This window comes from Theropithecus gelada, chromosome 3 (genome assembly GCF_003255815.1).
Source record: "Theropithecus gelada isolate Dixy chromosome 3, Tgel_1.0, whole genome shotgun sequence".
In the NCBI taxonomy this organism is placed as follows: domain Eukaryota; kingdom Metazoa; phylum Chordata; class Mammalia; order Primates; family Cercopithecidae; genus Theropithecus; species Theropithecus gelada.
The window spans coordinates 110,760,633-110,785,283 of record NC_037670.1 but is presented as its reverse complement, the minus strand read 5'-3'; the positions used below and the strand labels follow the sequence as shown (position 1 = coordinate 110,785,283).

At 35.6% G+C, this 24,651-nt stretch overlaps 1 protein-coding gene across 3 annotated transcripts in view; it reads right to left on the bottom strand.

Moving 5' to 3' along the window:
- Nucleotides 1-555: 555 nt before the first annotated feature.
- Nucleotides 556-24,651, bottom strand: part of HEPACAM2 (HEPACAM family member 2) — a 42,599-nt gene continuing 18,503 nt past the window's right edge. For 2 of the 3 annotated variants that reach the window (XM_025378815.1, XM_025378812.1), the window contains exons 4-10: nt 19,186-19,482; nt 8,072-8,197; nt 7,957-7,981; nt 7,826-7,863; nt 6,415-6,488; nt 4,219-4,328; nt 556-1,240 (exon numbers count right to left, since the gene is read on the bottom strand). In XM_025378815.1, the coding sequence (XP_025234600.1) occupies nt 1,237-1,240; nt 4,219-4,328; nt 6,415-6,488; nt 7,826-7,863; nt 7,957-7,981; nt 8,072-8,197; nt 19,186-19,482 (674 nt within the window). In that variant the 3' untranslated portion in view covers nt 556-1,236. The remainder of the gene's footprint in view (nt 1,241-4,218; nt 4,329-6,414; nt 6,489-7,825; nt 7,864-7,956; nt 7,982-8,071; nt 8,198-19,185; nt 19,483-24,651) is intronic. The other variant, XM_025378814.1, reaches the window with a different exon arrangement.

Below are 24,651 nucleotides of genomic sequence, written 5' to 3'. Positions count from 1 at the left end.
TCTGGGGGAAATGCTAACAGAGGAGTAAGAATACAAGTGATTTTAATTGTTTTATGGTGAGTCTTCTGCATTTCCAAGTATACATATATTTTTACAAGGGGCATGAATTTCTTTTCTAATCAGATATAGTAGTTTTTTTTTGTTTTTTTTTGTTTTTTGTTTTTTTTTTTTACTAAATGTAGACAATAGTTGTGGTAGACCTGATGGACTTTTCCAACAGAACAATATATAAGGGTAGTAGAGAGAGAGGACCAGAAAGGAGTCGTGGGACTAAAGTCTTAATTTTCTTTTCAGCATGTGCTTCTATGAAAATGCAGGAGGGGTAATGTACCCACAGTGGCTTGCTTAAAACTTTTAAAAAACAAATTCTATTTTTAGGACTTCTTTTCTTCTATTTAAAATGATAGGCCATTAGAGAGCAAGATGTTTATTTTTATAATTCCCTATAATCTAGACTTGATTGCACATTGGGAAGTAAGGATTAAAAAAACCAATATCTACAATTCAATTTTTGTGTAATATTTTTACTCTATAAGACAAAGAATTAAGACCACATAAAAGCAAAAACAGAATAATTTATTTGAATCCATCTTTCCTTGAAAAAAATAAAAATAAGACTTTAATAGTCATTTCCTTAAGTGTGTACAAATCTTCTCAAAAATACTACTGGTGATTGAAAAAAAAGAGAAAGCATAGTTTTGTTTTTGTGACAACCATCCTTATTACTTTGTTGTACAAATAACAAGATAGAAATTTGGAAATAAAATTGAAACATAAATTTAGGATTCCTAACACTAATAAAAATTTAATAAAACAAAGTCTGCTGAAAAATCTAACAATGTAAAGTTTCCACATTTGTAGGTGAGACAGGATAGTCTCAGTGTTGATGACAGTGGAAGTATAGAGTGGAACTAATTGAGCTTTGCAGAGATATTTCGTACAAAACGAAAGAGGAAACCCCTGTCATTTTCATTCTCCTCATCGGCATGAGAAAGACTGCCCACTGAGGAATATTTCCCCAACATGTTTTTCTGTTGCACAAGACAATGTGTATATGCTGAAAAACCTGCAGTTCAATTTGCATAAATGCCTCTATTCTGCATGTAAAGGAGTAATGAGTAAGATGTGTTGGTCTCGGTTTCTTCACTGATTCCAGATTAATATACTTTTCCACTGTTTTTCCTTAAAATATTTCTTCAGAATTTCACTCTAATGTGCTGTTTAGCCCATGAGAGTTCACCTAGTGAAGAGATATACAAAATATGTAAACAGTTCTATAGATTTTTCAGGTCTGCAGGTAAAAGAACCTTAAATTCTTTTATTCCTTTCCAAGGCTACAAGTTAGATCAATATTTTGAGCTAGCTCAAGAAAATTACATTTATCAACAAATAAATATAAGAGAAGGCAATTACTAAATTTTGTAGGTAATTTACTTTTGAAACTAAAGGTTTACTTAACTTGAATGTCCTGTTTTCAATATACTAACATTAGTCTTGGGTTCAATATAAACCCTACCAAGAGCATTTAATGAGGTCAATAGACAATATTGAAATACATCCAGCCGTAAGTTCAATAAATAAATAATTGGGCTGAGTACTAGAATATGAACACAAACCGGTTTACCAATTTGTTAAACAGCAGTCCAATTAGTTAATAGACACATGAAGTGAAGAAAATAACATTGTTAGAACAGTCTAAGAGCCAAAGAATAAAATTGTTTGGCTATCTTTCCTGTTCAGAAGTGACTGCCAAATAAAAGAAAGCAGTGAAGTTAAGATTCTTTCCCCAGAGCTGGCACATTCACATTGGGAATAAGAGATGGGAGAGTTTCACCAACCACCTATAATAATGCATTTCTCATGAAGTTGATCTTTGAATTTAATTGGACCTAGAGGAGAATAAACCATAGGTAATCAGGAAAGAAAAATGCTCTCTGCATCTATAGGTGGCATTTATGCTACTGAGAATTATTTATTTTACTAAGAATCACTCATCTTTAGTTAAAATAAGTAAACAGCAGCCCACTAAACTATGAAATCTTTAAAAAATTGTCTTATTTAATGTCTTGCTCTAGCACATAGTAAACGTCCTGGAAATGTTTGTGAATTGATTATAAGTAAAATAAGTACAAACTAGTTTCTGATAAGGAAAAAGGAAGCATTTCGTTTATTTATTTAAAAAATTAGAGTAAGTAACACAAATCTGAATTCGAATAAAATAACACTTTAAAAAATATTGGCTCCCCATTTAGATAAAGTTAGAAGACAGAGTAGGAAAATTTTAAGAAGGATATTACGGATAAGGGAGACAGTTATGGAGAAAGAGAAGAAAAGAGAAGGGTAGACTCAGAAAAGGAGGGATTCAAAGGATGAAGGTAAAGGAAGAGAGAGCCACTGGAAGACAAAGACGTACGCAGATAAACTAACAAACACACAAAAAAAGACTGAGAAGACAAGAAGAAGGTGAGACGAGAGAGTCTGTGGGAGGCGGAGATGTCACTCAGATTGGGCTGGTAGCATGAACTGGGGTCTTGAGGGTGACTGCCTTTTGGAGGAGCATGTCCTAATAGCAGTTTTGAATACCTTTTGAATAGCAGTTTTGAATGCCTGAAAAAGAACATTTCTGCTTTGTTTTCAGTTCTCAAATCTTATTTATGAAATAAACTTTTATGTTCTTAAGAAAGTCAAAAGATTTTGCTAGTGTCTAAAAGTCATCTAATTTCAAAGGGTGTTTTTTTTTTGAGAATCAGTTTTTTTGACATGGAAAACAACCCAATCACTATTTTGTGTTCTGAAATTGTAGCTGCCATGTTCACAATTTTGACTTCAAATTTATTTCGTTCTTGAGAACCTTAAAAGATAAACCCCAAGTTGTCATTTGGTTTGTTTACATTCTAATGTGAAAAACTGATGGTTAGAAGAAAGGATATATAGAAAAACAAATGAATTTAAATAGGATACAAATTTTAATTAGATTAAATCTTAGAAAGGAGACATAATCTCAAAATTCTTTCAATGCCTTATATTTAACAGCAAACAAACTTCCCCTAGTTTTCTATTATAGACAGTAAAGAGAATTAGGTATCATTTTAGAGAGTTTTTATTCTTAAAATATCATGTAATAATATCCTACTCTTGTGTCCTACTAGATTAATAATGCAATGCTTTACAACATTTTTTTCAAACTAGAAGTTTCTAGCTCCATCAGAGTCTGTTCCTTATTCATGTGACTCTAGGTAAATTTTCTCTGATGAGGTTCTCTGAAGTATGTTGTCACTTATTTAGACCTTAAATGATGCACAGTCCCCCCAGGACTAGGTTTCCTCCCCATAAGATAATTTCCCATGGATTTGTTCACTCCTAGCTGCTATTTTTGGTATTTACCCAGAAGTGTGCATGAATTACTTTGCTGGAACTGTTTCTTTTGCCAGAGGGGAAGTTTCTGTATGTGGTTATTGATGTTCTTTTCAAAGTCAATAAATGACAAAGAAATGATGGAAGATGATCTGTGGCAGTTATGCCTGCAGGCAGCTACAGCCCACAAAAAAAGAGTTCATCTTATTATTTCAAAAGGTTGTAGGCTTTATTTCTCCATGGCAGGGAGGAAAGAGAAACTTCTTAGTGACAGCCTTGAGCTTAACTGGATAAATAGGTTCCCAGCTTTGTCCTCAGCACAGGTTTTGTCCTCTATGGGTGAGAGGCCAGTCCTCAATGGGGTTCCACTCACTTGGGAATAGGCTACTTTGAATAAGAGGATGGGCATTGGTGCTGACTGTGCTGTGGATCCTCTGTAGGCTTTTATTTTACTGGTCCTATTTTTAGTGACAAATCATCATGGCTCTAAAACTACCATAGCCACTGGAAAATCATTAAGTAATCATTAAGATGGCTACAGAATTGGCATGAATATTCCTTTCATACCCAGATGTGGATTCCTTGGGGAAATATTGTGAGAAAGAAATGTACACAAGAAAAAGTTGATTCTAGAGTTTTGTATCTAGTCCACTGGCCCAAGTGCATGGCCCTAGAAGATACTTGTGTGCTTGCCTGTTTTGTTTCTCAAAATTATGTTCAGGTGGGGAAGTATGCTTAAATGTACAGATGCTGTAATTTCTTGTTTTGGTATTTTTCTTCTGTGCCTTTTAATCAATTCTGGGGAAAGCAAAAGCTAAATGCTTAGCCTCTCCGTAGCACCATCAAATGCAGATTCATACTTACTCCGGCTGGTCTTGCTGCTGGGCAGGGATGTGCTGAATAACTTCATATATTGTACTGTGCAAATCTTGTCCCGATATACCATCAGAGACTGGAACAGATCTGCTTGGGATCTAGAAAATGTGGCACATTAAAAATAAAATATCTCAATACTAGTAAATAGTTTTTCCACTATGCTGCATAGTTGAAAACAACTGGCAGTAGTGATGATTAGAGAATTAGAACTATTTATCTTCCCTAGAAGGCTGACATCCTCCTTGCTACACTTTACTGCACTTACCCTATGGCAGTTTATGCAGCAGCATAGCTATAAGGTCAGAAGAAGGATAGCTTGACAAAGCTATGGCTTTTTTCTTCATTTAAGAAGAAAGGTGGCAGTGCTGGAAAGGAAATATTATAGAAAGAAAAGAAATAGCAAAAGAGAAGATGTCAGGACATCTTAGAATCAGCACATATTATTATCTTTTCTATACCGCAGTTACCCTTTTGACACTATTTGCCAATTATGTGCACAAGGGTGGCTTAAAAGCAAGAACAATATACAGCCCAATTGAGGTTCTCCCAGTAAAACTCCAAAATTGAGTAGTGATTAATCACATGGTAAGACTTAAAATTTCTTATATAAATCTCACTCCTTTCCAGTGAATTCCTAGGAATAAAAAGTGTGTATTATTTTACATAAAAAAACTGAAACTCCTTATTCAAAAATTCAATTATAAATTTTAGCTGTTCAGTTTCCTGCTTTCCAATTCGAAGCCACACCTCAGAGTGGTGCTTTCTGCCATCGTGAGAAGCTGTTTGAAATAACTGATCCATCAAATATTTGTTTTTGTCTTTCGGTTGTGGAAGTGAAGGTGAGCCAATCCTGCCTGAGATTGAATAGGGTATTGCAAAGCCTTTGCAGGGCAGTTCTTCCCTTCATCTGTGACTGTTACCGACTCACCCTTAGGGAGGATGAAATCCAATCAGTCCCTCTCCATTACTCACATGACATTTCTCAAATAAAGTCTGTGGTCAGGAGGCTTACTGGATGAACCTTATACATTGACAGAATCCTCTGAACAAGAGAAGTCACCATTCCCTAATGGCAAATAGTCCTTTTAACAAACGGAAATGAGAATGACTGGAAGCAAGTAATCTGTTTTTATGGTGCCCTTCCTTAAATGGACTCTCATAGCAGAATAAGGAAGCAGAGGAAAATTTGGTTCTATACAAATCTGTAAAAGTGTTAATAATCTGATTTGCTCAGAGAAACATTCTGCATGTCTTAAGCAAAACTGATTGCTTTAAAAAACTTTTTTTTTTTTTCCCCCCGGACTGAAATGACTTCAACTATAAGAAAGCTCCCTTGCCATCTCATGCACCTTTAGGGCAATAATAAAGATGTATACTTATATACTTTGGGCCTATATGGTAACTTCCTTCTGAAGCATGAGGTATCTTTAAGAGTGTGATCAACTGTCTTTCAAAGTTGTCAAAAGATATGAGGGGGCAATAAAGGGAAAACTGAGGAACAGAGATAGTTCAGTAAAGTGATGGGTTACAGTCACCCAAGTGATGCAGAATGACTTAAATCAGGGTCTCCTGATCCTCTGTTTATTCAGTATTTATTTATTTGAGACAGGGTCTCACTCTGTTGTCCAGGCTAGAGTGTGGTAGTGTGATCACAGCTCACTGTAGCCTTGAACTCCTGGGCTCAGTGATCCTCCTGCTTTGGTCTCCCGAGAAGCTGGGATCAGAGGCATGTGCAACCATGCTTGGCTAATTTTAAAGTATTTGTTGGGATGGGGTCTCTGCCCAGGCCAATGTCAAACTCCTGGGCTCAAGTGATCCTTCCATCTCGGCCTCCCAAAGCCCTAGGATTACAGATGTGAGCCACCGTGCCCAGCCTATTTATTCAGTTCTCCTGACTTTCAACCTAGTTAGTTCTCTCTTCACTGAGATTACCAGGTAAAGACTATTTATGAATTAGCATAACTTCCTTATTTGTGTTAGCTTTACTTATAAAGGTGAAGTAAGATGCTTTAGCTCCCCAAATCTGGCAATGCCATTCATTATGGAGTAAGTCAACACTGCTTAATGCAGTAATGGGTAACGCAGCCATTTGACCACACTGCCCAGTGCTTAAACGAATGCTGCTTACACCTCTGGTGAAGCAGAATTCTACTTCTTGGTTAATCAGCCACTAGGAAAACCAACCCGGGAAACACCAGAAGCATCTGGAAAAGCAACAAATTCATATATTCCGAAGTCATCCAGAGCATCTTCATGGCCTGAAATGTAAAACAAATACTACTTACAAACCAAATGCCTTAATTTGCTGTTGTTTTTGTAAAACTTTGTAAAACTTATCGTTATTGTCTGCTTTAAATGGTATAGGTACAAAATGAATTTAACATTTCCTAATCCCTATAGTTGTATTGCCATTAAGCAGTGTTGGAAATCACTCTTTCTGAAGCTGAGAATCGAAACTGAATTGGAACAATTATTCTTAAGGCCAGATGTGAGAATAGCCTGTTGTATCTTTAAATACACATAGGTGGGCAAGCTTGGCCTTTGTAACTCTCAGTTACCAGAGACTCATGGTCACCAGGACTTTAGCCTGAAGGTCACAGCAGCTCTTGATCCACCCATAGTATCTACTGCACCCCGTTAGATCTAACAGAGACCATCAGAACTAAACAGAGCAAATAACTAACTGAAGCTTCCCATACATAAAAGGCAAAATACATTACAATATCAATCCACATAAACTATCGTCTACAGAATGATGGGGGTAGCGGTGGTTAGGAGGAACGAGACAGCCTCTGGGGCCCTTGTCAGCTCTGACATTCTGTCATTTATAAGTCAGGAAGGGCTAGAAAAGAGGAAGAAGGCCCACATTTATTACACATCCAGGCATCATATCAGGCACTCCACCTCATTTTATTTAATTCTCATAGCAACTTTAAGGGGGAAGTTTTTATCCCTATTATTTAGAAGAGGAAGTTGTGGTCAAGAAAAATAATTTTCCTAAGGTGATATGAGGGGAAAGTGGCACATATAAAACTGCAAATTGGCTCCCTGTGACTCTGTGGCCTGAGCAAAAACTCCATTGTTAACTTATAATAACTCAGTACAGTCAATATTGATGGTAATGAGGGTTACAATGGGGACAAAGAAGCAACCCTGGCCCCTGCCAAACCTTCTTTTCCTCTTCCCTTTGGGATGGAGCTGCCAGCATGAAACCTACCTTAGGAATGAACAAAGTGATAGAACGCTTTGGCATTTTCAAAATAATGATAATAGAATCAATGAAGTAGCAGAACTAACTTCATTGATCCTACTGACTGTGGGCAAGTGACTTAATCCCCTTCATGAGTAGTTCTCTTGACTGTAAAATGGAGTTAAGAGTGCCTTCCAGGCTGATAATACAGACTTGTGTGACTTATATAAAACCAAAACAGAAGACAGCACTTTGTAAAGTGAAGGCACTAACTCAAAGGTAAGAGACTGTTATGTTAATTTTAGCTCATATTAATTATATTACATTAATAATATATAATAATATTAACACAACTAATTAACATACATTAAAACTGATAATAGCCCTTTTCAGCCTGGCCATTACCTGAAAATGTTTGAGCTTTCCTGTATTCTGTTTCTGGCCTGAAAAGACAAAATAGGTATTTTTGTCAGGGATAATAATTGAGGAAAAAGCATCTAAGGAAAGAACTATTTTCATAGAAACAGATGCATTACCTGCCTTCTAGTTTCTGTTTTATAACTAAAATCAAGAGAGAAGAAAAATGGTAAGGTTCCTTTTAGTACACATATACAGCTTCAATTTTTTTTTTTTTTTGTAATTTTAACCTACCTTTGTAGGGTTGATATTTTTTCCATAGGAAGAGAAGACACATGGATATAATCAAAAATAGTGATATTCCAGTTATACTTGCTAAAGGTGACAATGATTTTCCTTTTTGTGCAAGCTTCTCCAGTCCTAAATAAAAAGATAAATATATTTTTAGCAATAAATTGCTACAGTTTATAACTTGACTTTTTAAATGCCTTATTTTAAATGAGACGCTATTTTAAAAAACCATACAAACATGTATATTAGAGACACAGAGAGGGAGAGACCAGATGGAAGGAATATACTTATTTTACAACACACACTAAACTCCTTAGGGATACCTGTGATTGGAAATGTGGTGCACTGCCCAAGTTAAAGCTGATTGTGTTGTATTAGATGTAGCAAATATCTCATGTCGTACTTCTCAGTTATGTTTGCCACCTTAACTTAGATCTGTTTCATCTCATCATCTCTACAACCCTAAATGCTAAGTTGTTCTCTCATTTTCCTTCCATTTTGCTTTTTTAGCATAATTCAAGTATGTGAATTTTCTAGGGAGATGGCATGTGAATAAAGGTGCGAGAGGGGAGGTGTTCATTTCAAACACACTTTAGTAATTTTTGGCCAATAAAGAAATGTCTCTTACCATAAATGATGAAAAAAATTAAAAAGAAAAAAAAGAAACATCAATTCTTAAAATAGGATGTATGTGATTTTTAAAAAAATATTTAAAGTCCCACCTTTTGACTAGAATTCACTTTGTTTCATAAGTCATTCCCTTTATTAATATCACTATATAAAATATGGTGCTAATAGCATCTGCTGGGTGCTTACAATATGTCAGGCTCTGTTCTAAGGGTGGATGATACATATTAACTCACTGAATCTTTACAACAATCCTATAAAGGAGAGATTATTTTATCATCCCTTCCAATAGATGAGGAAGCTGAGTCTTGCCCAAAGTCAATTGGGTTATAAGTGGTAGAGTCCAGAAGTTACCCCAGACTCTTAACACTAAATGATGCCTCCCTTTAATATAATTTCAACACAACTTATTAACTGTGGCTATGTTAACACCAGCTTCAGGCTATAATATGTTTAGTTAATCTATCTATCTATCTATCTATATAATCTATATATATAGTTAATCTATATAACAAGAAGTAGTTTTAACCGCCAACAAATGAAAGTAACAGATGTCTTCCATATTAGCATGTGACTCAGATATGGGTGTGGAAATAAATCATGGCAGTTGCCTGTCTCTGTCTAGATTAATATGGCAGTGAAAGTCATGTGATGCCCTTTCTTTGGAGAACAGCCTGGAAAATCTGGGTGTGGTGAAGACCATGGTGGCTACACAGCTCTGCAATAAATATCCAACCTGCACTGTGTCATCTTTCACCATAAAATCTCTGCTGAGATCTCCAACAGCCAAAATAAGGGGGGAAGCCTTAATCTTTTCTTTCTCTCAGTATAAACCTACATTAACTCTCTTGGCTTTTCCACCTAGAATACTTCCATTTCTTAATTTTACGGGAATCTTTTAATAATGTAGTATAGATCATATGTGCAAAAATCTAGTAAACACATCATGGAAATCGGTTATCTCTTCTAATTTCCCCATACAACACCATTCCCATATTCCCCTTAAGTCCTAAAAGAGTTTGACAAGGTTGTTTTTCATTATCAAAAATCTTCACAATTTCTGATGGGGAGTTTATAAATTTCTGACATGCATTCAGAGAATTGCATTCTTAAAATGGTCTTCTATGGGATTATAATAGCTGTGTCCTGCTTATTGCCTTTAAACAGATTTTAAATTAAACTCTTTCAAACCTTAGCTAGAAGAAATAAATGAAAGGCAGCTTCAAATGAACTAGAATAGCAATTTATTGATCCTAGATATAGACTAGGACATCATGAAGCTTATTAGATTACTTTTGCCTCATAATAAGTTGTAGAATAATTTATATTCTCCCACTGTTAGGTTGACCTTTAGATTGGAACCACTTTGCACTTGGGTAGTCTCTTTGTGAGATCTTAGTCTTTTCTCAGATATTATTCTCTTGTGGGATTGTTCTCTCTAAAGAGCTGTGTAACTTTGGGTGAGCCCCTTGACTCTCAGGGTTTTGATTTTCACATTAGTATAATGAGGAGGCAAGAGTGACTGGCATTTAAGTTTTCTTCTTGCTCTGATACTCTATGACTTGGAGGAGCCAGAGAAGTTTACATAAAGTTATGTAAATAGGACTCTATATCCGTGGCGTGCTAGTAACAAAGTCTTCAAAAAATTGCACATATATATGTTATTTTAACACGACATATAAACACACACAATAGACTTTTAACTTTAATTTCCATTATTTTCCCCTCATTTCCTGAAGTGTAGGCAATGTAATTACAGAGCAACATTTTTCTGAGTTTTAAAACATAGTAATTTCATTATCATTAAGTCCAAAATATTTTTTAATTTTCACTGCAATTTCCTATTTGACTTATGGGTTATTTAGAAGTCTGTTGCTTAATTTTCTTAAGTTTGAGAATTTTCTAGTGTTGTTTCTATTATCGATTTTTAGTTTAATTTCATTCTTGTTAGAGGGCAATCTTTTGAAGTTTGTTAATTTTTTTAAATGACTATACAAATAGTCATATGAAGAGGGTGTATTCTGCAGTTGTTGCATGTAGTATTTATATTATTTCAACTAGGTGAGGCAGGTTTTCTCTATTCCTACTGAGTTTTTGTCTGTTTCATTAGTTACTGAAATAAATATGTTAAAATCTCTCACTTTGTGATGTTTTGGGTCAATTTTTGCTATTTATTAGGTATACTTCCTAATGCTTCTTGTCTTAAAGAATTTATCTAATTCATCTAATTTTTATATACTTTATCTTATACCTGTACAATAAGTCCTCACTTAACATCAGCTGATTCTTAGAAACTGTGACTGAGTAAAACAACATATAATGAAACCAATTTTACCGTTGGCTAATTGATACAAACAAGAGCTAAGTCTCTACAACATATTTCTGGTCAGAAAAATATCAGAGGTCTACATAAAGATGCCAAACATTTCTAATATCAAACACTGAAATAAATGTGAGCTATACATACATTTAATAAAGATTAATAAAAACAAGTAAGATCATTATTTACTCCATTTTTGGTGAATCCGTGAATGATGGCAGTGGTAGTGGTAATAGGTTAAATCAAGGAATAAATGTTTACAAAGTGAAAATTGTAAAAAGCACCTCCTAGCATCATGCAGTTCAAAAACTAACATCACAAATCTGGTAGTCTTGTGGAGCACTTTCATATCACATCATTTATTGTCATGCATTGATATAATTATCCTAGATTTTATAAATTTTTATTTGACAATCATTCGTATTCATTCATTCATTCTCCAACCTGCTTATTCTAGTTCAGGCTTGCAGGTGGCTAGAAGCCTATCCCGGAAACCCAGGGCACAAGGCCGGAACTAGCCCCAGACAGGGTACCATCCCATTTCAGGGCACACTCACACACATACCCACACTAACTCAGTGACCATGTAGATATGACAGTTCATTGAATGTGCACATCTTTGGGATGTGGGAGGAAGCTGGAATACCTGGAGAAAACCCGTGTAGGTATGGGAAGAATGTGCAGACTGCACACACACAGTGGCCCCAGTGGGAATTGATATTTTTTCTCATCAATATTATAAGGAAATGATGTTGAAATGAAATAACATTATTAGAAGACCTGCTATATAGCTACGCTGGCTTTCTTTTTTGTATGATTTATCTGTTCATTTACTTAATTTCAACCTTTCAGTATCTTCATACATAAGGTGTGTATCCAGTTTGACATGTTTTTTAGTTGGAATATTTAGCGCACTAAGACCTAGTATGATTAGTAATATATTTCAGTGTAGATCTACAATCTTATTATTTTTTTCTATATTTCCTACCTTTTTATTTCTTTTTTCTCTCCTTTCTTGTCCTAATTTAAATTAATCAGAATTTTATTTATCTTTTCTTCTCTATTTCCTTGTTAGTTATACATTTTTATTTGTCTTTTAGACTTTAGGGATTAAGAATTCTAATCAAAATTAATAGTTTTACCACTTACTGCTTCTACAATACAATAATTAGTTTCATATTACAGTTGGGAAATCTAAGACTCCAGTACTCAAATTTGAATTTAGCAAGGTCTAACAATAATTCCATGCTCTTTCCACCACTCTTGCCTAATCATTATGGAAGAAACAGAAATCCTTCCCCCAAATGAAGCCCAAATCTACTCAGTTCTACTAATTGAAGCAACAACAAATAAATCAAATCCTCTCTGTATATGAGGTCATCTTAATTGTTTGATGAAACTCTCACATCTCCCCCGAGAATCCTCTTCTTCAGATTCAACATCCCCAGATCATTTTGTTGTTCTTTACATAATAGAATTCCAGATTCTCTACCACCCTAGAGGTGCACTTTTGGAAGCCCAACAAAATTTAGTCAATTTCATTTCTAAGATACACATTTAGAAGGACCCATACTTCACTGTGGTTGTCAATAAGATAAAGGCAAATAGAATGCTCTCTGAGACAGTGACCGTGATAAAAAAGCAAAAAAAAAAAAAAAAAAAAAAACCCAGAAAAATTGATAAGAAATAATAAAAAAGAAAGAATTCATAAAAAATACCAAATAATAGAGTGGCAAGATTTAACATATATCATATGATTTGGGCACCACTTTTAGCAAGTGAATTCTCTATTTCATCATTTTAGATCTGACAATAAAGTCAAAACTAGCTAAGGGAATTTTCAGATAATGCACAATTAAATATATATTAAATATTTTATATATATAATCAAATGTACATTTGTTTTCCATTTACAAAAGAAAATTCATAACACCATTTACAGTTACAGATAAAGAAAGAGTCTCAGAGAAGCTAAAATATTTGCCATAGTCAGTAAGTCCTAGAATTGAGAGTAGACAGGTTTTTTTCTGACTTCAAGTTCAACTTTTTCTGTTAATCTGTGGTCAAAGATTGGTTTTTCCATTTAGTAGGTAGGCTCTTGTATATCAGTTTTTCCTCTAACTTTTTCTGACATCAGACTTCATGTGCTTGAAATCTTTCACTTCTTAAATAGCCAGACTGCCATCACCAAAATTCTATAAGCCCTGAAGACTCCTCAAAAAAGAATTCAATGCTAATTTATTCTATTCAAGTTTTTGTAATGTGCTTTACCATGAGCAAAACTGCACAAAAACACTTGAGTAGTCTCGGCTGTTTTTCTCTCTTAGAACATATCCTAATAATTGCTATTTCCAAGCAGTTCTCATTTTAATAGTGAAGCTTCACTCTGGCTGGCATCCGCTCTCTGCCAGACACTTCTGTGATTCTGCAGTCGGGCAGAAGGCTTAATATACAATGATCGCATGTCTTAGACTAGATAAGATACATATGCTCCCTTCTCCTTCGTTTTTAACTTTTTGTCCCTTTTAATATGTATTTAGTAAAATGACTTAATTTGCACACATTCTGTCCTACAGAGGATCCCACTCTTTCCCTCCTCCATTACTTCCTTATTTCTTTAGGCTCCTTCCTTATTGCCCTCTTGCCTCTTGCCTTGGCCTGTGTTTGCCTTACATCAGAGAGCTTTCCTGTAATGACCAGTGCCTGTCAGCCCAAAACCACGGCTGGGGCAAAGGCCAAGAGTCTTCCCCATGGAGAATGAGGGATAGGGACAATCCTTTTGTCAGAAGAAATGATCTTTCCTGTTAGGCCTCTTCTCTAGAGCATCCTGGCTCTCTGCTCTCAACACTGCTCCTCTATCCGGGAACACACAAGATTTACTAGGTCCAGCATTTGAAATTTGTTGCCTTTCACGCACACAAAAAGCGCCAAATATGTCAAGGATCAAATCAAAGGGCACAGTTGTTGTGGTCTCAGCCATAGGCAAGTGTTTTTGCAAAGATGAACTTCCAGAACCTGAACTTGAAAATAAGACAGCAGGAAATTCTGACCCTATTGCCATAGAGAATGTATAGGGATCGCTTCTGCAGTTCTAGACACTTGCAGGAGCTTCCTTCTTTCTCCTTTCAGAGAGTTTATACTATTCTTTAGCACACAGCATGCCATTCTCCCCATTATTTAAACATGATGGACTCATGTGCCAAAACCATAGTGCAAATGCTATTTGCCTCCTCCTTAGGCAAACAAATAAAATGGAATAACATGTTAAGTGCAAATATGGGCAAGAGGTGTGGTATCCATGGTATTGCAACCCTGCTGTTTGAGACTGCACTCAATGCAGGACAGCCATATGCTACCAGTCTGTGTATCTATTTCTAGATCAAAATGAAGTCTTGAGATCTCTCTCATCCAATCTGTTCACTGATTATGGTAGCTGACTCATGTCCCTCTGGAGATGAGGGTGCCACGTTGAGGAGTGTGCCATTTCCACACTCCATCATAAGCCCACCTGACAGATAAAGTTGTTCAATGCTGGATGCTCATGGAGACATCACCTTAGGTCTCAGGGTCTGAATGTCAGATTTGTAGTTCCATCTTAATTGTCATTTCCAAAGGCCCAAAGTAAAATACATTTCCTAGAGGCCTTGACTTGAGAAATTTCCAGATAGAAAAAATCAGTAAATTCATTTTCCTGCCTTGAGTCTTTTTCCTGTTCTCTTCTTTAAGAAAAGATGGGGAATATAAATAAATGTAAAAAATGGTAGCTTTCTCAGGATCACGTACAAATTGAAAACATTTCCATTATGGCTAAATCTCAAACTACACCCACATGGCCTTAGGGAATTCTATTTATACAACTGAATGCCTTCATTAAATGTGAACATTTGAATTCTGATCAGATGGTTGCATTTCCATAAACATTCTCTATCTATCATCTATCATCCATCCATCTATCTATCTATCTATCTATCTATCTATCTATCCATCCATCTGTCTGTCTATACATTGCATGTCACAATAGCAATTTAAGCTCAGTTAAAACTTTAAAGTAGGGACATCTGCATTCAAGGAAGTCCTTAATTAAGGTAATAAAATATTGTTTTTCAAAACACAAAGTTAATTTATTATTTTAATAATTATTCTTTTCTTGAAACATATCATAGACATTATTTTCAGTTACATGTATTTCCTAACTTTGCATTAATATGAAATTATACACATTGTAGACAAACCAGAATATCTCTACATACATAGCATTAAATTAGATAGGTGATGAGAAAGTACACACTATACTTTATGTGTGACCCTATACCTATCTTTTAGAAAGACCATATGGTTTCATCAACATTCTCAGTTATATCAAAGGAGACAGTTTTTATAGTGGTTAAAAACAAGGGCTTTGGGCCAGGTACAGTGGCTCATGCCTGTAATCCCTGCACTTTGGGAGGCCAAGATGGGTGGATCACCTGAGGTCAGGAGTTTGAGACTAGCCTGGCCAACATGGTGAAACCCCGTCTTTTCTAAAAATACAAAAATTAGCCAGGCATGGTGGCACGTGCCTTTAATACCAGCTACTTGGGGGACTGAGGCAAGAGGATCGCTTGAACCCAGGAGGCAGAGGCTGCAGTGAGCCGAGATCATGCCACTGCACTTTGACCTGAGCAACCAGAGTGAAACTCCATCTCAAAAACAAAAACAAAAACAAAAATAAAAAACAAGGGCTTTGAATTAGGATATTATTTTATCACTAGCAGTGTGAACTTGCCTATTGTCTCTGTTTTCTTTAGGATATTTCCATGAAGATATGAAAAGGTCAATTAATATCTCAAATTAGATGTGAATCATAGTCCAAAGAGGTAAAAGTCACCGTTTGCTGCAGTCTTAGAAAGGCAGAAAAACACAGAACTAATTGTTCTCTCCAGCCTTCCTCTCCCCACTGAAAATCCCTAATAAAACTTGATTATTTCCTGACTTTGTTATTTTCTTTCCACATCTGTGACCTTGGAGTCATCTCTGACTCCTTTTTCCTTTGGCTTCCACATTCTATTGCTAAAACTTTTTGGTCAGCCAAATGTTTTGCCTTATTAAGAAGTAAGAGGTTAATCTATTTCTTACAACTTCACTGGCTATACCAAACACCAGTTCGGTTCTGGAAACATCTCAAAAGCAGGTACTTTGACCTTTTAAATGATTTCAAATTCTTCACAGATCTCAAGAGTTTATTCATTAGAGTAGATGGTCAGTAGGCTCAATTGATAGTTGCAAGTGATGGTCATTTATAACTGTAGGTTGGTGTATGCTTATTGTACACTGCAGAGGTTCACTGACTTTGAAATTTAGAAAAAACAAATATTTAACAAAACACATCAATACTATTCATTTTCTTTGCCATTTTGTTGCTGTTTGAGTTAAAGCTCTGTGGACATTTGGGGGTTAGAAAATAACTCTAAAAGCCACAAAGAGGTCACTAATATTGACAGCTCTGAATCCCTCTGAAAAATAAGCACCTGCTCTTCTTATTTACTGTAATAACAAATGCTTGGTCTTTGTACAGGTCAAACAGGTTTTTTAGATTTTGCAAAAGGTAATTATCTGACGTTAAGACTATAGCTGTCTTTAGACCTTGGTAATAAGATCTTAATCAAATATTGGGGGCTTCTGATATTATGAGAATACCTTGGCTAAATATTAATGTAGAAAGTTTAGGCCGTGGGAAAGCCTTACTGTAGTACACTTTTATACATTACAGCCATGTTTTCACTTGCAGTGAGCATGAGAAACAAGCTGAAGATGACACCTGGATTGCTACTATTTTACATGCTTAATTATGGCTTGCTGTACAATTATGTCTTGGTTTGCTACTGGGGTGAAAAGCTGGTTAAGCCTATAAAAAATTTAGTAAAACAGAAAGCAAAGGATGTACCTCAGCTGTTTATGTGTTTGCCGCTCATATTAGATTGTGAGCAGGAATTCTTGTTAGAAGGAATTACCTTTCTCATATGGTATTCTTAGTGCCTACTCTGATATTTGGCCCATAATGGGTGCTAACAAATGAATGCATGGGTGCATGGTGCTTATAACACCCTAAAACACATATGCTTTTTGGCTCTACAAGAAATATATATTATTATCTACTGCCCAAATGAAGCAACTCCGGTAAAAATTCTAGAGCTGCATTGTCTGACATGGTAAACACTAAACACGTAGTTATTTACATGCAAATTAAAATTAATAAAAATGAAATAAAATTAAAAATTCAGTTTCTCAGTTGCATAGCAATGTGTTAAGTGCTCAAAAGCCAAATAAGGTTAGCGGCTATCATAACAAACAGTGCATTGTATTCAGATTCAAAAAACCCCACCATGACAGTATATACATTCCAATATACCTAGGTGATTTTTCCTCCTGGTACCTTAAGGAGTCCCTAGGAGGAACCTATCCACTAAACATTTCTTCATCGACCTGTAGGTTTGCAATAGTCTTATAATTCTTCATGGCTCTTCAGGCACTTTTTAATAAATTCAAAACTCTCCGGAGATAAAATGTACTAAACAAGTGGTTGTCACACTTGTGAGTCCTGAATATTCAGATTCTCAGGTGCTACCTAAAAGATCCTGATCCAATAGGTCTGAGGTGTCTTAATGAAGCTACATTTTTAGCAACTTCCCTAGGTGATCTTGATGCAGAGGGCCCAAGGGCAACATACTGAAAAATTGAGCCTATGGATTACAAAAAATTATATTGTTGCATCACTTATTCAACAAAATATATTGAGTTTCTCTGTGTTATGGGTCTTTTTCTAGGTACTAGTGCTATAAAGGTGAAGAAAGAGAAGGCATCAATAGAAAAGATATCAATGAGTAGTAGCTTTTATAAACTTGTTCTTCCACCAGTCATAGGTACCTTAACCACCATGTCCTGTCCAAACCTGCACCCAGATTTTGCCCAAGTGGCATTTGACGTGTGTGCAAAGGAGAGTCTGAGAGGGACTTAGTAGTAGTAGAAGTAGTCATAGAAGAGGAAGAAGAAAAAGGAAAAGGAAGAGGAGGAGTAGGGAGGGAAAAGGCAGGAGAGAGGGAGAAGGAGAAGAGAATACAAAGAAATAAGTAAAGAAAGACAAAAGAAGGAAGAAGGAGAGAAGAAAATGTATCTGAGAAATAGGAAGGAAGGAAATGGACACAACTTGGTGACTGAATGTGGGACCAGGCAATAGGCAAGAGGAATGAGTCTGAGACGACATTTAGCTTTCTGTCTTAGGTTGGTAGTAGGGCCATTCACTTAAATAGGCAATACAGGCAGAATAGCAATTTAGGGGAAAAGAAGATGGTTCAGTTTTGATATGTTGGACCTGTATGGTGCTTCTGGCACTTCCAAGCAGAGACATCCAGAGGAAGCTGGGTGTACGGTTTTAAAGCTTTAAAGATATAGATTTGGGATGTACCAGTGTTACATGAAGCCTTGGAAATGAATGAAATCATACAGAAAATCATACAGGAGAATAAAACCATTATGTAGAGAGAGAGAAAAGAAGGTGTAGAAGGATGAGAATTTGGTGGGCATCAATATTTTGGGCAGTAATTCTTAACCTTTGCAGGTTGATGATATTTCTGATAATCAGAGGATTTCTAGAGAAAGCCAAATTTCACAGACTTACAGAATTTTGTAATTTCCAAGGTGTTGAGACTCCCCTTGTGAACTTCCATAGCTTTCAGGTGTTTAAATGGTGAAAGAGGAAGGGGAGCCCATGAAAGACAGTGAGAAGGGGAATCAAATAGAAGTGGGAAAACCAGATTCCCAACTCATGGAGATTTATTCATCTGACCTAATGCAATGGTAGATACAAACTCTCTAAATGAGCAGGCTGTTTCTCTTATATTTTTGTTCATAAAACTAGGAAAGCAAGAGTGCACATTTAGAAGTAATTTATGGAATTCACTTTTTCTTCATAGCCCTTCACAATTGAATTGAATTTCTCCCCTATTTCATTTTGAGTTTTCTTTCTTTGAGTCCTAGAAACCACAGCTTTGTTAACTTTGGAAAGAGAGATTTTTAGAGTATATGAATAATCCCACAATGATTTTCTTTTCCACATAGGTATAAGATAGGGGAAGGGCAAGGCCAGCATGCATTCGTGTTTTATTAGGATCCCTTCCTTGTATGTCACACATACCTACAGAAGTGATGATAACTGTGAAATGAGTTTCATCTTGCCTGCCGGTTATGTTGTTGTAAGCACAGCACACATAGTCAGTTGTCTTCTGCGCTACGTTCTCAGATGCAACTTCTAAGCGAGGCCCATGCTTAATGATATATGTTGTATTGTCAGTCCTCCTAATCCAGGAGTAGGTGTTGGGGGGATAAGAATCAGCAGAACAGTCAAATAGGATGGCCTCTCCAAGGTCAACAGTAAACACTTCCCCTACTTTTAGCCCTTTATCAGAATTCACTTGAAGTCCATAAGGTCCATCTGCATCAATATAAAAAAAGAAATAGATAAGTAGCATAAGTAATCACAACATAGGTCTTGAGTTTGGGAGAGCTTAGTAGCATTTTACTGTTTTTGAAAGTCTTCATCTTAGAATTGGATGAGCAGGTCCTTGCTTAGACTCCCAATAAATGATGAGGACCTAAATATATTTTATTTTGATATCCATGAAAGTGAAAATTATTTGAGATTTGATTTGAAATAGTGATTTGAACTAATCTGAAATAGTAAAAGCCTGACATTTCACATTTAATTTTACAAATACTGTCATCATAATTGTGATGCTAAGGTTTTGAGTAATGTATTGATAAATTTGCAATCTTGTAGACAAACTCAATCTTTCTGTTCTATGACTAGCTTATTTTTATATGCTGATTTATTTTGTTTTATTATTATTTTTAATTGAGACATGATAATTGTACATATTTATGAGGTACAGTGTGATGTTTTGATCGCATGTTTTGATACACATATACAATGTGTAATGATTAAATCAGTCTAATTAGTACCTCCATCACCTCAAACATTTATTATTTCCTTTTGTCAGGAACATTCAAAGTCTACTGTTGTTGCTGTTTGAAAATACACCATAAATTGCCATTAATTATAGTCACCCTATAGTGCTATAGAACACAAGAACTTATTCCTCGTATCTAGCTATCCATTAACTATTTTTGTGTCTATTAACCAACTTTTGGCTACCCTCTACCACTCCACCCTTCCCGATCTCTAGTAACTACTATTCTACTCTCTATGTCTATTAGATTAACTTTTTAGCTTCTACACATTAATATTTCTGAAATAGTCATTGTACTTGAAAATATTTTTACAACAGATTATGGCCACTATTTTCTCTTTAACAACCATATTTTCGGTACTATCTATTTTTCTTCTCAGTGCTAGGGTAGGCCATATAAATATTTATAGAAGACATTGTTTCACATGGAACACTGTGCAAATAGACATAGGGGTGTTTGGTATTTTTACAACATTTTAACAGCTAAAGAATTTTTTAAATCCTCCCACCCACGCCCCAGCTAAGCTTAGGATTCCATTTGAAAAAAAAATTACATCTTCCTTATCGTTAACTAATATGCATTGATTATCAATAAACTACTTAATCCCCTGGTGTTTTTTTCCACATTGCAGTACTCCTGTAGCATTTTACCATTTCTATGGTGTTAGGTTGCCAGTAGGTGAAGACACATTTCCCATTGCTTTCTTCAGAGAATAAGGAAAATTTTAAAAATAATCTTCACCTAGATAGGTTTTCTCATTCATTCTAAATCCTGGCTTATAGTCTAAAAATCTTTGAGTTTTAGGTATGCTTATGTACACCTTTCAGCTGCTCATTACCAACATTTATTGGATATCTGCCATGAGAAGACACTTTAAGTGCTTATGCAGATAATAATATTTAATATTTAAAGCAACCACCAGGAGGTAGATGTCATTATTCTAATTTTAAGATGAGGAAAGTAATATTTAAACAATTTATTTGCCCATGGTCATATAGCTATTAAATAGCAGAGCTGGGACTCTAAAATATATGCACTTAATCATTCATATTACTTCTCTAGAAAGAAATAAAGTGGTATAACTTTCTATATCATAATAGTTTATTGTTGTCTAACTATAGTACTAGTTCTACAATCAATTACTAATTATATATTAATATTAATTCTGTAATCATCCAATCAAGTAATGAATCAAATATTTATTTGAGAGCTGCTAAGTATGAGATAATATATTTAGAATATGGGAGATGGAAGTATAAGACATTCATATTCTCAGGGAATTTACAAACTGGATATGGCTATGGATGGTTTGCTCAGTGATGACCTCATCTTAAAGGCCCTGATTTTTCTTAAAGTATGAGCTATTTATCTCTCCACATGCAGAATAATAGAATGTAGTAACTAAACATTAGGGTAACTGATTTTTTTCAATCATTAGCTAGGCATTCTTCAGAAGTCATTTGAATTTTTTCGGTCTCATTTTCCTCACCTTTTAATATGAAAAGATTGGTTAGAGGACTGATTGCCAAGATTCTTTCTAACCCCTTTGAAACACCAGGATTCTTGCCATGCCATTAAAAGTATGGCCAAAACTGCAATTACTTTTGCACCAACCTAGTAAAACCATTTCGGATATTGGCAAACCAATCTCAAGTTCGCAGATTCCCAGAGTGGTTCTCTATCAGCATTTTCTGAACAATCTGCCACTGAGGAGACAAATTTTCTAAGCTATAACAGAAAACGAATATACAAAACAATAGATTATCTTTAGCTAGAAAGCATAGACTAATCTATGTTTTCTTTCTAGAGTAAAAGGCATATGGAGAAATGTGAAGGAACCCTACAGGTTTTTATTAATATACCTGCATGAGGTAAGCCTGCTTTCAGAAAGCAAACAGAAGTTAGTACTTTCAATTTAAAGTAATCAGGAACTGAAGGTACAGGATTAAAATAAGGAGAGATTTCTGCCCCTTTCCTGTCACTGTATAAGAAGCCTGTTCCCTCATTTCAGGCTGTGACACAGTCTCAGGTGAAACCACTGTGATAAAAGCTTTAGAACAGTGTGCTGTAAAATGGAACTCTTTTATTCTGAATTCCACTAAACAGTAAGTAGGGTAATGGGAACAAAAATTTGTTTTTGCTCACTCAACCAAAATCAATATTGAGATTACTTTGCACATGGTATGATTCTAGGCATAGTGAGGACATCTGAGATGTTGATCACATGCTGTGTATGGCTATTATCTCAGGCCTTGTGGTTCAGAAGGAATCCTTCATGTTGTCAGCATTGATAGAACATTAGGAAAGGAAAGATCACCAAGCAATGGGCACGGTTATGGTTCACATCGAAGGAAACCAGCAGGAGGAATTTACTATAGTTTGGAAGAGCAAGAGACCTGAGTCTATGTACAAAAACTAAAGTCTGAGGGTCTAAGAGTAGAGCGAGGCAGACTTGATAAAGAAGAAAAATGTGGTCACAAAAACACAGCCATTCAATTTAGGTCTTCATCTTCCCCCTGGTTTTTGGGGTATAGAGAATGGGGCTATGAAAACAAATTGTCTAGTAATTTAATACACACAAAAATGAGTGTTACTCCTTTTCAAGCATGCTGATATTACTCAAAACTTTTTGGGGAACTCCTCATTTGGAGTTGCCTTAGGACCCTGCCACACAATGGAGTATTCTCACAAGCAGTAATTCTTCAATTTCAATTTCAGAGGGTGGGTTTAATTTGTAGAGGAAGCCCATACTCATTTAGAGCTAAGGCTGGTAAATAAGGTCAATTATCTAATTTAATAAGATCATTCTGGTTTAAAATAAAAATACCTTTAAAGAAAGTAATCTGATTATCTTAGCTTATCTTCCTTAATCATGTTTATTTTGATTTTGTTACTTCCTCATTTATTGAGTTTCATGATTGGCGTAATTTTTTCTCTTCTGTCTGTTTTATTTATATGCTATATCTGACTCTTCAGAAGCAGCCTCAAATCCCTCAAACTTCCTTGCCCCCACCTCAACACCTCTTCCAACTCTTGAACCTAACACTTTGAAGCATTTCAGTTCCTTGCTTCTGATATGTTTCTTAAAAGGTAACATAGTTTATCTATTTACTTAAGAAATGCAAGGTGTTTTTTTTGTTTTTTGTTTTTTGTTTTTTTTGGTGCAGAAAATCCTAAAATTCAGAGAAGCATAAAGATGAAAAGAAAGTCATTTGTAATTTTATTGCTCAGAGAACGAATATCCACATTTCATGGATGATTTTCAAGTCCTTCTTTAATGCATCTTTTTCTCTCTCTCTTTATCACACATGCACACAAATCTAACTACATCTCATACTCTACATGTTGCTTACAATCTACTTTCTTCTGACTCTACTATGATGTTATTTCCTTTATCATTAGAACTCCAGGCTGACTATCCCTCTACTTGGAGGGGCAGCCTAGTACCTCATTCAAGTGAATGGACCATCCGATTGGAGATATTTGGAGTGATTCAACTAGAGTGACCTCTGATACTGAAGATGAAAGCAGAAGGATAATTCCATTTTGACTTTGGATTATGGTTTACTTTCTTGCCTTTGGCAGAGAGCTCCCAATAGAAATGAACCCTTTGCCTTGGGGATGGCTGTTTACTAAATGACTTGTAAAATCACATATCATCTGTTCTCTTTAACAATTTATGACTGTGTGGGAACAGTACCTAAATTTACATCATGATGCTGTTTGCCGCCCTGTTTGGGAACAGATGGTAAGTATTTACTGTGAATGACCTTTTATTTTCCCTTTAATTTTTATCACTTAGAGCTCTCCACTGCAGCATTGCCATATGTTGCACACAAAATGCAGTGGTTACTGGGTTATTATTTACAACTGGAGCTTGAAGGCGTATCATGAACTGCAAGTAGATACTTGTCTGAGTTATTGGTTTGACATTGTAGTCCACCAAGGCCAATACCAGATTATAACATCACAACCTCATAAGTATATAGTCGTCTTAATAGATTTTGTTAAACTTTTTCTGCCAAAATAAAAATTAGTTCCTACTTTCATGAAAAAACCCTTCATGGAAACAGTGCCTTTAGAAAACAGAACAGTTGATTTTGCTAAAGGTCAGGGAAAAAAAGTGCCAAAGCACTATAATGAAGAAGCTGTCATCTTATAATGGGAATTTAGCCTTTTTACAGCATCGTCAAGTAACACTGGAATCTAAAAGGGATATGAAGAAAGATAATCTGTTCCATTTTAGTCCAGTTCAAGAAACTTTATTGATTTCTTAATCTCTGTCAGCTATTGCCCTATGGATACAAAGATGAGGAATGCAGAACTCTGGTTTGGGTTTGTGGTGTTCATGAGAGTCAGGGAAAATAGAATGCAGAGAGGACCAGGAATGAGAGTGCCTAGGATGCTGAAGGAGCACAATGAACCTATTAGTGACACTGAGGTGGTGAGACAAGTGGAGGCAGGCAAACCTTTCTGGAAAGGATAATGTCGTGAAGGAAGAAGAAGGTAACCAGATGAAGAAAGGGAAGTGTGAATAACACCAACCAAGGCACATATTCCCAGCTTGCAGGGAATGATAAAGATTGTAAACATCTGGATGCCACATCAACAGATAGGATATACAACCAATCTT